This window comes from Drosophila kikkawai, chromosome 3R (assembly GCF_030179895.1).
Source record: "Drosophila kikkawai strain 14028-0561.14 chromosome 3R, DkikHiC1v2, whole genome shotgun sequence".
In the NCBI taxonomy this organism is placed as follows: Eukaryota; Metazoa; Arthropoda; class Insecta; order Diptera; family Drosophilidae; genus Drosophila; species Drosophila kikkawai.
This window is the reverse complement of record NC_091731.1, coordinates 14,001,992-14,015,927: the sequence shown is the minus strand read 5'-3', so window position 1 is coordinate 14,015,927 and position 13,936 is coordinate 14,001,992. Positions and strand designations below refer to the sequence as shown.

At 45.9% G+C, this 13,936-nt stretch overlaps 4 protein-coding genes across 8 annotated transcripts; 2 read left to right on the top strand and 2 right to left on the bottom strand.

The window, feature by feature from the left end:
- Nucleotides 1-3,411: 3,411 nt before the first annotated feature.
- Nucleotides 3,412-4,701, bottom strand: LOC108084571 (transmembrane protein 179). Its single transcript, XM_017180838.3, has 4 exons — nucleotides 4,510-4,701; nucleotides 4,304-4,447; nucleotides 3,983-4,226; nucleotides 3,412-3,923 (listed from the first exon to the last, which is right to left on the bottom strand). Exons 1-4 carry the CDS (start codon nucleotides 4,617-4,619, stop codon nucleotides 3,720-3,722), a joined length of 702 nt encoding a protein of 233 aa, XP_017036327.1. The 5' UTR covers nucleotides 4,620-4,701; the 3' UTR covers nucleotides 3,412-3,719.
- On the top strand, nucleotides 4,700-6,935 carry LOC108084570 (uncharacterized protein CG5902). 2 transcript variants are annotated; one of them, XM_017180834.2, is made up of 3 exons: nucleotides 4,700-4,825; nucleotides 5,174-5,400; nucleotides 5,463-6,935. In XM_017180834.2, exon 3 carries the CDS (start codon nucleotides 5,656-5,658, stop codon nucleotides 6,400-6,402), a length of 747 nt encoding a protein of 248 aa, XP_017036323.1. In that variant the 5' UTR covers nucleotides 4,700-4,825; nucleotides 5,174-5,400; nucleotides 5,463-5,655; the 3' UTR covers nucleotides 6,403-6,935. The 2 variants fall into 2 exon arrangements, with proteins under 2 accessions (XP_017036323.1, XP_017036324.1); XM_017180835.2 differs by lacking the exon at nucleotides 4,700-4,825 and adding an exon at nucleotides 4,840-5,098.
- Nucleotides 6,936-6,988: 53 nt separating this feature from the next.
- On the bottom strand, nucleotides 6,989-11,256 carry Epp (Ecdysteroid phosphate phosphatase). Of its 4 annotated transcripts, none has more exons than XM_017180831.3 (8): nucleotides 11,022-11,256; nucleotides 10,638-10,878; nucleotides 10,385-10,580; nucleotides 10,100-10,201; nucleotides 9,363-9,532; nucleotides 8,988-9,300; nucleotides 7,893-8,774; nucleotides 6,989-7,826 (listed from the first exon to the last, which is right to left on the bottom strand). In XM_017180831.3, the coding sequence occupies exons 1-8, from the start codon at nucleotides 11,132-11,134 to the stop codon at nucleotides 7,588-7,590; spliced, it is 2,256 nt and encodes a 751-aa protein (XP_017036320.1). In that variant the 5' UTR covers nucleotides 11,135-11,256; the 3' UTR covers nucleotides 6,989-7,587. The 4 variants fall into 4 exon arrangements, with proteins under 4 accessions (XP_017036320.1, XP_017036319.1, XP_017036322.1 ...); XM_017180830.3 differs by having other exon boundaries at nucleotides 8,973-9,300; nucleotides 11,022-11,255; XM_017180833.3 differs by lacking the exon at nucleotides 10,100-10,201 and having other exon boundaries at nucleotides 11,022-11,254.
- A 60-nt stretch (nucleotides 11,257-11,316) lies between these two features.
- Nucleotides 11,317-13,888, top strand: Rab7 (RAS oncogene family member Rab7). The gene is made up of 4 exons (XM_017180839.3): nucleotides 11,317-11,472; nucleotides 12,210-12,456; nucleotides 12,527-12,883; nucleotides 12,957-13,888. The coding sequence occupies exons 2-4, from the start codon at nucleotides 12,277-12,279 to the stop codon at nucleotides 13,041-13,043; spliced, it is 624 nt and encodes a 207-aa protein (XP_017036328.1). The 5' UTR covers nucleotides 11,317-11,472; nucleotides 12,210-12,276; the 3' UTR covers nucleotides 13,044-13,888.
- Nucleotides 13,889-13,936: the final 48 nt, after the last annotated feature.

Below are 13,936 nucleotides of genomic sequence, written 5' to 3'. Positions count from 1 at the left end.
ACCAACTTATTTCGGATGACAAAGTCCGAAAAGGAAGCAGCAAGCTGAAAGATGCGAGAATCCGAAAACTACAATTTCAACTTTAAAACGCTTATAAAGAAAACAATTTTTGAAAGTTTTATAACTAATTTTACATTACGTCTTATGTGAATGATTGGCAGTTAGTTGCCATCATGGCCGGAGGGGCCAGGAAAGAGTCAAGTGCGGACCCCCCGCCCCAGCGGTTATCCGTCTGCGCACTTGGCCCGTTCCTGGCACACAACACTAAGCGACGACGCGGCGCGACTGAGTGCGGGGATATCCGGAGCCGGACTAGCCGCTGGCGACCGTTAACACCGAGCGGGACGCACCCAGGCGCGACCGGCCGCCCACACAAAAGCCACACAATGCCGAAAAGGACACGCCACGAACAGACCGAGTTTTTCCCGCAACAGCTACTAGCACTGCCGTGAAGGGTCACGGAAATCGCATGGCAGTGCCCACCAAAATCCAATCCCGAGCCCCTCTGTTGGCCCCGCCTCCCGGCCCCAGATTTGCGGCCCTGGGCGGTGGGGTGGCGGCAGCGGGGCGCGTTTGAGCTTAACTCACCAGCTTGCGTTCAGCAAACCTCCTCGACCGGCTGCGATTACGGGGCTCAATGCGGGGGGTTAATCGGAGCACACAAACTCGACCGATTTCCGTGAATGCGTCCCTGCCGCTGACAGGGATCGGAGACGGCGCCCCAAGGGCCCCCAGCTGGCGGCCGTGCAATGGATCGACGAAAATACACGCGCCAGAGCCACATTTTTTTACGTTTGACATTTCGCGAAAATCTTGCTTTCCGAATTCGAGACACACCTGAATGATCCCAAATTGCGTGGCTGCCAGCGCCAGTGGCCAGCGGCGCCGCCATCCGAACCACCTTCCAGGATGCCTTATCCAACGATGGCATGGCCTGGACCGATTAGCCCCCAGCAAATTGAAACGCAGCCCGCAGGAGGTTTGGATTAAATAATGCCTCATTTCGTACAAACAGACACCGCAACAAGAACACACTGCACATCGTTTTTTATCCACCTTGCGTTATGTTTTTTAATTGTATTTAAACGAAAAACAAAAAGAAAAAGAAACCAAAACCGAAAGGAAGTTAGTGTAAGTTTAAAAGAAAATTACTATAATATGCTATTCAAAGAAATCCAAAACATAATTACCAACAAAAGAAAAGAAAAACCAAAAATACCAACAACTAAAAATACTAATTATAGTACATACATTGATGTAGTGTTTAGTTATAAGAGAACCAAAAACCAAAGCCAACTCAAGCCACATAAAATTGTTTCATGAATGCCAGAAAACAGAAAAGAAACCGAAAACCAAAGAATCCAAACGCAGTCGTAGATGCAGATGCAGATACAGATACAGATACAGTGTCCTGTATTGAAGAAAGAGATTCATAAATGTACAAGTAACTATTTTTCTCTATACCAACAAAAAAATAAATCTCCACCATTTTTGCTCCACAACTGAGACAACTCGATGCAGGCAAAGATTGAATTTTGGGAACGAAAGCACCGCACGGATGCTAACCGAGAATCTTTATGAAATTGTTAATTGAATTGTAACAGACTACGCAAGCAAATACGGAATTTAATATATAAAATGTACAATAGCATCGCTTTAAAGTCTATAAGAACATTTTGTTGCAATGCAAACGTGAAATCCAAAAACCCAAATCCGTTGGCATTACGACACACATTCGAATGACATCAACAAACAACAAGAACAACACACAAAACAAACAGAAATAACTGCAAAATAAATGTAACTGATATAACAGATTTTTTATTGTTTAATTGGAGATTCTTCAATGGGTCTTTAAATAACAAAGAAGTAAGTATTGCGCAATTATTTGTATATTTTATTTTCAATCAAAAGGTTGCAAAACCCTATAAATCTTATCTGTAGATATATCCTGGTTCAGCATCAACATCCAAGTTCATACAGTCATGTCTGCCAAGTTCTCAATTTTTCTACATTTTAAAATTGTTAAAGAGTAAAATAAAGTATTCGTTTTTGTACTTTTTCAGTGTTTTATAATTTTAATCAGAATCTTGCAAAGCAGTAAAGAAGGAGTTATTTTCAACCCTAAAAATCATAGTATATTCTTGATCAGCATCAACAGCCGAGTCGAACTGGTCATGCTCTGGTAGAAAAAGAAATGTACTCATTTTTATTAAATTATATAAGAGGTCGTTATAATTTTTAAAATTAAAATTAAAATTTCAAAAATGTGAATTACTTAAAAATCAGTGGAAAACTGGTGGGGAATATTCCTTTCTAGTTTAATATAAAGGCTGATTTGTTAAGCTAATAACTAATATAGAAAAGGTTTCCTATTTTGAATGAATGCATTTTTGAAGAAGTTTTGATCAAATTCAAAGTTTTAAATTTAAAAGGTATACTAATGCTTTCTTTTTTGTTTTTATATATGTACTATATACATATATTTTCAGATAATGTTTAGTAAAATTTACTTATGTTTTAAGAATTCTTTAGATACACAATAGAATGATACAGAAACTGTTTATGGTACTCCATAAAGTATTTATCGAATTAAAATTTCTATAGTAGGTAAAAAGGTATAAATATACCAGAGATATCAATCTATATTAGTTTTTTAACCGTACCCCAGCTCCTTTTACCTAAACGAATTATTTTAATATTTATAATTATACCCTTGCAGAGTATTATAATTTCAGTCAGAAGTTTGCAACGCAGTGAAGGAGACGTTTCCGACCCTATAAAGTATATATATCCTTGATCAGCATAAACAGGGGAATCATTCTAGACATGTCCGGAAGAAATCGATTTTTTGGCCATTTTTGCAAAATTTTATAAGGGGTTACATCATTAAAATTTTTGATTTTGATAAAAAATTGAATTTTCAAAATTTTTAAATGAAGTATGCAGATTTATTAACTGTAGAAAATCTTGCACAGAACAGTTTTCCGATTTAAAATTAATGCTCTTTTGGCCGAGTTATGATATTTTTAATTTAAAAAAAATCAAGAATTTTCTAATATAAAAAATCAGATTTTATAATACAAAATAATATTTTTCTAAGTCAAGGAATCATTTCTGACCCCATAAACCATATATATTCTTGATCAGCATTAACATGCGAATCTTTCTAGACCTGTCCGGAAGAAATCGATTTTTTGGCCATTTTTGCGAAATTTGATAAGGGGTTACATCATAAAATTAGCAAAAATGGCCAAAAATTTTGATTTCTTATAATTTTAAATTTGGTAAGCAGTTTTTTTAAATTAATAAAAACTAACACAAAACTGCTTTCCGAATCGAAATTAATGCATTTTTGGCGTAGTTATGATATATTTTAATTGTTACCTGCAAGGGTATACAAACTTTGGCTGGCCAATTTTAGCTTTCTTTCTTGTTTTATTTTACTATGAGTAACATGGAATATTCGATTAAATACATACAATACAATATATACAATACATATCACGTAAAGTTGGCTTAATCATAGCTCTAATATCTTTAGTAAGTGCTCAAACATTAGCTTTTAGACTGCGCTACATATAAAGGTTGTGCCGCTGCTGGGTTTCCGCCTCGATGATAAGGACGAGGACCAAATGACAAACAATGATTATAACGCACACCATGAGGAAAACGTAGAGAATTACGAATTGCTGGCTATTACTGACGACAAACGCCAACTATTTGTTCTGCTCGGAGTCGGACGAGATGTTGGAGGCGATGGGGGGAGTTGACCTTCCGTCGTACTGCTGCTGATTCACCAGACGCTGGCGCTCCAAGTACATGGATACCTTGATGTTGCGCACCTGATGGTTGTCGATGAGCTTTAACAGTGCAATGACGCCGATGCCCACGGAAATAGCAAACGATCCCCAGGCACCAAACTAAAAGTAACAAAGGTAAACAGTTAAAAGGATTTTGAGAAACTGCTTCACTGCCTCACCTGAGTAGTGCCCATTTCAATATAGAAGCCAGAAGTGTTAATCTTTTCGGTGTCGCCGCGAATGATGTTCTGGCCGGCAGAAATCGCGCAGGATGGGAAGCGCTCGGTCATGCCGTCGCACCAAACGATAAAGCCCAGCGTGATGAATATGGCTGACAAAATGGACATGGCCAGCATCCAGATGCCCAAGACCACATCAATGAACAGCGCTATAAACGAGGCCTCCTCCTTCATGCGTGCATATCTAAGGCAAAGAGATTAGATTAGATTTAAAGTTTAATAAAAGCAGTCCCAGAGGAACGGAGCTTCGCAGGTACATACCGATATATCTGCACCACCGAGATGACGAGCAGGAAAACTCCCGTGATTAACGGGAAATTGCAGAAGCCAGTCGAGGCCCACTGGACGTCGAACATGCCGTCCTCCTCTCGCCATTTGCCAGTCGTAAAGAGAAGACAGTGTCCGCTGCGGGTATATTAAAAGTTTATTAATTCACAGGGGGCAAAAACTGCGCACTTGATCCCTACCAGAATTGGTCGAGGTTGATGAACAGCGGCACAACGATACACAGCGAAAGGATGAACAGGATGACATGGCCAGCGATCTGGCTGAGCTGCAGCACGTTGGCCAGGGCCATTTTGTGTTTTCACCCAAAAATAATAATAAAACAATTCTAGGGGAAAACTGGGTTGTTGCGCCTATCGATAAGTAGTGTTGGAAGGTGCCAGAACTGCATCGATAGACGCCTTCCGATAAATAACGGAGGCCCTGGCCGTGGAACGCCCATCTCTAGTTTGCCCTGAACTCGTAAAAAAGTGTAAAATTTGTTTACATTAATAAAAGGTAAAATAGAGTACTTAAAAGGCACCTGACGTGCCCGAATATCCCTATATTGGCCACCCAAAACTAAGAACCGTGTGCATGCTTAAGAGCGTGGGCCTTGCTCAGCGCGGGGGTGGGGGAACTGGCAATGCGAACAAAGAGCAATTAAAGCGATAGGGGGCAGTGAGACAGAGACAGCGAGAACTGCAGTGCTCGCCTGCTTTCTCCTCCGTCTCTCCGCCACTCTTTCCCCCGCATTCCGCATTCCGATAGAGGCCTGTTGTGAAACGAAAGGTGAAGATCGCTCGGGCGAAGTGGAGACCCCGTGAAAAAAGGCACTCCCCCAATCCTCCATTCCCTTGTTCACAGACGCAGCAGAAGCAGCGGCGGCAGCGGACCAGCGGACAGCAGTTCGATGAAGTGCTTATGAGCTCTAGCTAAGCAGCAGGACGGCAGCCAAGGAACACGGAGACGCGACGGATCGGGGTCCGGACCTGGAACTGGATCACGAGGTGCAAGGTGCTAGGAGCTAGGCTTTACGTCAAAATCAACGGACACTGGAGAGCAGCAGGTGACCTAGTTTTGCCCAGCAGAGGGTAAGCGATCGCCCCTACTGGCCGTTGGCGATACTCACACCCCCCCTCCCATATCCTTCCAGGACGATCCCACACTTGGATTAGAGGACGCTTGGCTGGCGTTTCTGTGCAACTCCTTCCTGGGGCTGTTCTGTTGTGTTATTATTGATCTAGGAGCATCAACGTGCACTGCCATTAGCTATAACCTTAATATACACTCATCGTAGCCATCGTAGCCTACCTAACGTAATTAGCATACTTGACTTAACGAGCAGCATGTCCAACTCCCACTACAACAACTACCAGCAGCAGCAGCCGCACTCCAGCAATGGGGACAACGGCGAGTACCAGCACCAGCAGATGGTGCACCAGCCGCAGCGGGGGTTCTCCAACGGCCACGGCGGCGGCGGCATGAAGAGCGTGGCGGTGCCGGATATGTGCCTCTTTTGCTTCGAGGTGCTCGACTGCGAGCTGAACAACGTGGACGGGCCGGCTATGCCGATGTTCAGCAACGACGCCTATCCGCTGTTCGTCACCTGGAAGATTGGGCGCGACAAGCGGCTGCGCGGCTGCATTGGCACCTTTAGCGCCATGGAGCTGCATCATGGTCTGCGGGAGTACGCCCTGACCAGCGCCTTTAAGGACTCTCGCTTCGCTCCCATTTCACGCGACGAGCTGCCACGGCTGACGGTCTCAGTGTCGATCCTGCAGAATTTTGAGGAGGCACAGGGTCACTTGGACTGGCAGCTGGGTGTGCATGGGATCCGCATAGAGTTCCTTACGGAACGCGGTTGCAAGCGGACGGCCACCTACCTGCCGCAGGTGGCCACCGAACAGGGCTGGGATCAGCTGCAGACCATCGATTCGCTGCTGCGCAAGGGCGGCTATCGGGCGGCCATCACCCAGGAGATGCGAAAGTCTATCAAGTTGACGCGCTACCGCTCGCAGGAGATCCAGATGCACTACAAGGAGTACCGGGAGCATCAGGAACGGCGCGCCCAGTTCGGAAAAGTGCAGTGCTAACAATTGGACAGGCCGCCGGCAAGGCGATGATCCTGGCTGAGGGCAAGCCTGCTGGCCATCGTCCTCGTGCTGCTGCTTGCCTTTGAGTTCGTCCCAGCATGGCGGCCGTTCGCCTGAGCCAACAGCTGTGCATCTCCTCCGCTGGCAATTTGACGCCCTCTGCTGATCTTCATCTTCTTTGAAACGTTGGGCGTACGTGAATTGATCGCCCTTTAATTACGTTTATGTAACTTTTAAATGCTTAACATACTTAAGCGGCAGCGGGACTTCTTTCCGACGAAGCGCCTTGCTGGTTTTTCTTTTAAATCAAACCCAGACACAAACTAAACAAAGCAAGCATATAGTATATATAGGTTATATATTACCGAATCCATATACAATACAAAACGCAGCAGATATGCAATTCAAGTAATACGTTCAGCAATTATATATATTAATAGATTTAACAACTAAACCAATTACATTACTAATTCTAATTATATTCGCATTAAATAAAGGCCGACCCCTTCCGAGTCGCACAAGACAATGCCAAATGTTGCCTCCTTCCTCTGGGGGATCGCGAAAGCGAAATACATACTCAGTGGAGTACAAGATAATGTGTGTAAATAGTTTATTGTTCCATTATGTTGTGCGTTGTTACATGGGCCAGTTTGTACTTCTATATCTAGTCGATAATATCGATATATGTATGTGTGTTTTGTGTGTTTTGGGGCTTTCCGTACGCTGGATATATATTTAGGTAGCTAACAAAATGCAGCTGCGCTACGCAGCAAGGCTAATCGAGTGCTCCAAACAACTAAGCTAGTAACAGCAAGTTAAACTGGGGCTAAAGCGGAGAGCAAGCGCTCAATAACTATAATTACTGGCATATATTCAATATATATATATAGTGGATAGATCGCATTGGCTGCAATAAAGTATGTGTCCAGAGGCAAGCTAAGTTAATTATTGTTTAATATGATGGATTTGACCATATATCTGTACCAATCAACGCAACTAAAATCGCTTCTTTCGCCTATAACTTCACTTTTAATGGCAGTTTCAAGCACCTTAGTTAAGCGTCCATGCCTGAGCAGCAAATCATAGAACTTTCAGTTACCTAAACATCAATTTACGTATATTCCGTTCCATCGAACCACTTTTCGCGTCTCAGTGCTTGCAAAGAAACTGCTCCAAACACTGGCACTAGGTGGTCGACAGGGCATTCCACTCGAAGCGCGGATTCTTCGAGTGCGTCACCGGCAGGCACTCGGGCTCCACCAGCTTCCAGACGCCATCCACCTGCTCTACCGTGGCCAGGCTGCAGTACGGGATCTTGTGAATGACCTGACGCAGTTCGTTCGTGCTGCGAGGTGCGCCGCCGGTCAACTGGCGAGAGCATGTGTCCAGTGTGGTCGCATGGGCCACAACCAAAATATTTCCAGCTGGAGGGAGGGGGGAATACAAGAATGAGTGCATCTATAGGGAAACCTCTTCAGGGAGCCACTCACTTGTCTGCTCTAGCAGCTGCTGGATAACGTCGTGGTTGCGCTCGTAAAACTGCTCCGTGGACTCCTTGAGGCGAACGGTCAGGTCGGAAGACGGCTGCACAGGCTCGTAGTCCAGATCGACATTGTACTTGGCCTCGACCAGCTCGTTCTTGGTCAACCAGTCGGGCACCCCACTGGGATACCAGGCCATCCACTCGAATAGGCCCGGCTCCACCTTGATCTTGTGCTTGCCCGTGAGCTTGAGCCCCTCCAGGGCACTGGTGCAGGTCTGGATGCAGCGGTACGAGGGCGAACAGTAGACATGGTCGATCTGCACCTGGGCCTCCAGCAGGGCCTGGCCAATAAGATTGGCCTGGTACACGCCAACATTGGTCAGCGGCGAGTCATTCTGCCAGCCTTCGGGGCTATTCTTTCGGCGTGGCAGAGCCTTGGGCATATTCAGATCCTTTCGCATGTAGTTACCGAACTCATCGAAGCAGTACGGAATCCACGTGCCAAAAGTAAAGTCCACACGCTCGCCATGCCTCATAATGTAGATTTTTCGGTTCTTGGCGTGCGAGGCATCCATGGAACCCGGGTGCAGCGAGTGGTCGGAGTGGACACTGAGTGTGTCGTCTGGACGCGGCGGCTGAGCGGCCGGCGGTTCCACCATGATCTCGTCCACCGGCTGCTTGGATATGGAAGTGGAGCAGGAGGACATATTGGTCGTAATCTCAATTGTGGGCGTATTTGGATTGTGTTGATGGGTCAGGTTGTGGCTGTTGAGCAGCTGCACGGAGGGAAGTTCCAAGCAGGGCTTCAGGGTCTGTCGCAAATATTTCTCAACACTTTGCTCGGATTCCTCAAAAGATGACCCCTCAATTATCTCGGGATGAGCTGTATCTACAAAAAAAAAAGATAAATTTGTGACATTTTAATAAAATATAACTTGGTCGACATAAAATTAAAGCTTTTAATTAGCTTTTGAATATTAAGTAAGAGAGTAATTGAGTCAGAATGATATGACGTAGAATGACTGGGTAATTTTCCTGATAACACCAGCCACAACTGCTCAGTTCTAATCAAGAATTGATAGCCTACCCTGCTGCAACTCACGCTGGCGCTCCTCGGGCTCCGTCGATATGCTGCGCCCGTCCACAATGTCCAGATCTTCAGCTGAGGTCAGCGAAGATGCCACGCTCTTCGACAGCTGCACCACTCGATGCAAAGTCCAGGCGTCCGACTCGGCCGTACGCTCGGTGTAGTTGACTGGCAGGTGACCCGTGCTACCAGTTAGCCAGGAAATACCCTCTGCCCAGCCGTCACTGGAGCTGTCCACCACGTCGCTGTTTAGGTAGATATAGTCGCCGATCCGGAGCTCAAGCTCATCCGTCTCGTGCGGGTTGTGTGGATATACGACCTTCTGGACCTGCAAAGAAAGCAATTCGGAATTAGAACTCATCGCGAGAGGTGGCTGTAGAGCGCTCTAACTTGTTTGGTGGCGAGCCGCGGATCGCGGGAATATAGGCGCAGTTCCCAATTGGAGGCGCAGCTGGCGTCTAGTGTTTCCACGAGTGCTTTCAGTGCATTAAACTGTGCCTGCGGGAACTGGTAGGCGAGCGTCAGGTGCAGGCTCTTTACGTGTGGCTCGAGTGAGATGGCTACGGGGAGTCAGAGTCGGAGATAGAAGCTATTAGTGACCGGTCGCTGGTTGGGACGGCCCATTACTGACTACAACCGAGAGCGGGTCAAGCTGCTTATAAGCGCTTTTGTGTCTAGGGTGACTCGATATTTCGATAAGGAATGTAATCATAAAATTTATAATCGCAAAATGTAATCTTTAGGTAAAGCCCAACGTCATACTTATCAGAATTTGGATGTTTGGCCTTGAAATAATTATAATTCAATTATATTTCAAATAATTTTTAGGCAGTCCAACATCCGATTCCGAGTGAATTTCAAAAGTATGAAAGAAAGCAAGAAAGGAACCAATCAAATCGACCCACCTTAGTACATAAAGCTCTTACCGCGAATAACAAACTACAATTAGCAGCGTCACGACGAGTTCCGTCAAAATTAGTAAATTATCTACTAAAGCGAGGGGTTAGGCATGCATCGAGTGATAAGAGGGTGCTCGGGTGAGTGGGTTTCTATTGAATGGGCTAGCAGATAAGCAGATGAGGCCCATTTTCTGAAATCAATGGTTCTAGGCTAGGCTATTGGCTTACATCGACTGCTGCGTGGAATGCAGCGAGTGCCCGAGGAAACAGCTCCGCACCACGGGAAGCAGGCCACAATGGCGTCCAATTGTTCGTAGGTGTCGCTTATGACTGTGCAGCGTTCCAATTCCGAGGATTAGTGGGTAGCAGGTAGCAGGAAGAGAGTAGAATATAACATAACCGTAAGCCACTCCGAAACTTGGGGAAAACCGTTAACCGAATCAAACAGAAACGTGTGAAAGGTAAACCAAAAAACAACCCAAAGAGAGTGCGCAACCAACAGAGGGGGCATACTTGAGTTGGACACCTCCTTGACGTACTGCAGGGCCAGTCGCTTCAGATAGTTGGCGTCCTCTTCGGACACAAAGAAGCCCATAAAGTTCTGGCTCATGTACGGCTCCAGTTTGAGCGGACGATCCAGCAGAGCGCCAGTCATGTCCACCACCTGCTTAAGGGCCTTCGACAACTGCAGCGAACATTCATCTGGAGCCTGCAAAAAGGTCGAAGGGGGTCAATTTCGGCTAGGAAAATTCTACCAAAAGATTACCTTAAAAAAAGAGACCAGCGTTATGTGGGGCACGTAATTGTGGGCTCCGTTCCAGCCGCACATTTGTCGCGACTTGGCCCAAAACTCCTCCAGCTGCTGGAGAAACGGGCCCGTGGGGCAGGCGTAGATAATGTACTCCCTGGGTGCGCACTCGTCCAGCGTGGCATCGTTGACATGGGCCAGAAGCCAGTCGGAGGCAATCTGAACGCCTCGATTGCCCGTCGAAGCCAGGGCTTTCTCCCTACGGGCGTAGAAAAAAATCAATAATCATCTTCCCTCGACCTGCGACCTCTTCTGCTGGCCGACATCTAACCGGGCCAGCCTCTATTGAAGAGGGGATTGGTCTGGATTACTGCCATCCGAAAGGACGCAGTTAATACTCACGCCCTGTGCCTGGGAAAGCCCATTTGGAGCAATGTTTGGAGCGGCGTCAGATGTTGCTTAGAAATGCAGATCCGCGTTGGCGTCTGACTCTTGCGCGGCGGTAGCGTGGCCATGTCGATTCTTGGCTCCTCCTTATGCCCCAGGGTCCAGCGTGTGGCAGCGTTAGGTCCCTAACGGTATTGTCAATAGTTTTCAGTGATAATTTCAACAAAAATAGGATACGTTAATTGGGCTGATAAAACAGTGTTGGCTAGCGCCACAGATAGAGCCAGACTTATCGATGGGTCTCGCGCAACACCTACCGATGTTGTGCAATCGATTGGCCATTAGTGATGAGCGATTCTCCTGGCGAGACAACAACAAAATTCACTGCGTAATTAATTGAGTATTTTCGTAAAATCGAGACGAACCACAAAGAAACAACTCGAAGACTGTTCGATTAGTGTTCATAGTAAGTGCCAGTGCGAGGAAAAAATTGTGAAAAACGAAGCTGCAGTGCCCAAAAAGGTGTTACGCAGCAGGCAAAAACTACACACGGAAAATGCCATTGGAGGGGCTCCATCGAACATACACACGAATGTACACACAAAGGCCCACGCACACCGACGCGTGCTCCGCCGTAATGGTGTGCTGGCTGTGTGTATTTGTGTGTGCTGTGGTGCACAAAAACAAGTTGTTCGTAGGCTACATGGAGGGGTAGCGGGTGGCATCAGCCTTTTCGGCCATTTCGCACTAATTTCAATTGCTGCCACACGGTCACTCCCCCTCCAGGCTCAGGCGAGGAAGTCTGGAAATGGGCGTTTTCCCTGTTTGACCGTTGTCGCTGGTGGTGTCCGTTCATCTATTACTCGGAGTGACCTCGGTCTTTGTTTGTGGCTCTTGCTCACTTTCTCCGCAGCTTCGCCAGCTAATAAGCAGTGATCACGCTTTATCGCCCCTATGCGGGCCAGCCAAACCTCCCCCCTCCGCTTATCACTGTACTGCGATCACTCATTGTGTACTGCACAGGATGACTCATGGGTTTGCGCGTTTATCACCGCGTTGAATGGATCAGTGCCTCGCACTGTTGTCCGTCCCATCATGCACTGACCAACCCAGCTGTTGCCACGCCGAGTGGCTATTTCCTTTCCCCCTTGTAATCGCATTAGGTACTGGTATTTTTAACAAGCAAATCGATTCTACTTGCAGCAAGCGCCAAAATCCAAACGAAGGAACCATCGCATACGAGTAAACCAGCCCCCCAACATACATAGCAATGGCCAGCCGCAAGAAATCACTCCTGAAAGTCATCATTCTGGGTGACAGCAGCGTGGGCAAGACCTCGCTTATGAACCAGTATGTAAACAAACGCTTCTCCAACCAATACAAAGCCACGATCGGAGCTGATTTCTGCACGAAAGAGGTGGTTGTCAACGACCGAGTTGTCACAATGCAGGTAAGTTCGCAAGAGTCTTCCATTTCCGCCCATTATAATAAGACGCCAAATATTTGCAATTTACGTGCAGATCTGGGACACTGCTGGCCAGGAACGCTTCCAGTCGCTCGGTGTGGCCTTCTACCGCGGCGCCGACTGCTGTGTGCTCGTCTACGACGTGACGGCGCCCAACTCATTCAAGAATCTCGACTCCTGGCGCGACGAGTTTTTAATACAGGCCAGTCCACGTGATCCCGAGCACTTCCCCTTCGTGGTGCTAGGAAACAAAGTGGACCTGGACAACCGTCAGGTGTCCACGCGTCGGGCACAACAGTGGTGCCAATCGAAGAACGACATACCCTACTACGAGACGTCCGCCAAGGAGGGCATCAACGTGGAGATGGCGTTTCAGATCATAGCCAAGAATGCGCTCGAGTTGGAGGCGGAGGTGCGTATCAGCAGCATCAGTTCCTTTTTGCTTTCAGACCTTTTAAGTGTAACGCTTTAATATTTGGTTTTAGGCTGAGGTCATCAACGATTTCCCCGATCAGATCACCTTGGGCCCACAATCCAATCGTCCTTCGAACCCTGACAACTGTCAGTGCTAATGCAATAGCAGACGCAGCACGGATGATTACACAATCTATATTATTAAATAATATTTCCAACATAATAATATGAACATGAGAAGCAAGCAACTCGGTGGACGACAATGGAGGAGTGTTCTATGTTTAAGTAAAACAATTTCAGCAACAGCATAGTAATTAATTAACAGATAGGATGCAAAGATCAGATTCAGACTCAACATGGGCAGACGCATCAGACTCTAGGCAAGGCCTCTGGCAAGGGCTTTAACCACAATATACTGGAAACCAAACAAAACTACAACTCAACCGTTTAATAAGTAAAAATCAGTGCTCTGTGTGCTCTCGTATTTAACAATTCATGTTTATAAACGCCCGCCTTCTCCCTAGTACTATTTTTGCCATTTAATTAGTAAAATTTTGCACGCAACCGCTGCTGGCTTTGCAACAACAACAGCAACAACATTGAGTATACAAGTATCTTCGAAGCAAAAAACGAAAACAAAACAAAAAAAATCTTGTGATTGTAAATTTAATAAAGAAAACTAACCTTTTTTAAATGTAATTAACGACAAATTTTTCCGCACTATCGAATCCTGATCGGCTCAGATCCAAATACCTACTAAATGCCCTTGCAAGACATTCGAGTGTGAATTTTGATTAGTTAATTACGTTACTCGTATAGTATATCATATAACTATAAATAGTATTCCATGTAAAATTGCTCCTTGTTTTTCGGTAAAACATATATGTAAATTGCCTATATCTGGTATGTACTTTATTCCACTGATTTATTTTCATGCTTTTGGTTTAATTTACGCAATAAACAATGAAGAGTTTACAATAAATCATATACAATTAAGCTAAAATGGGGAGTTTCTTTTTTACTTTTGGGTTAGAAGTAGCTTTACCACTGT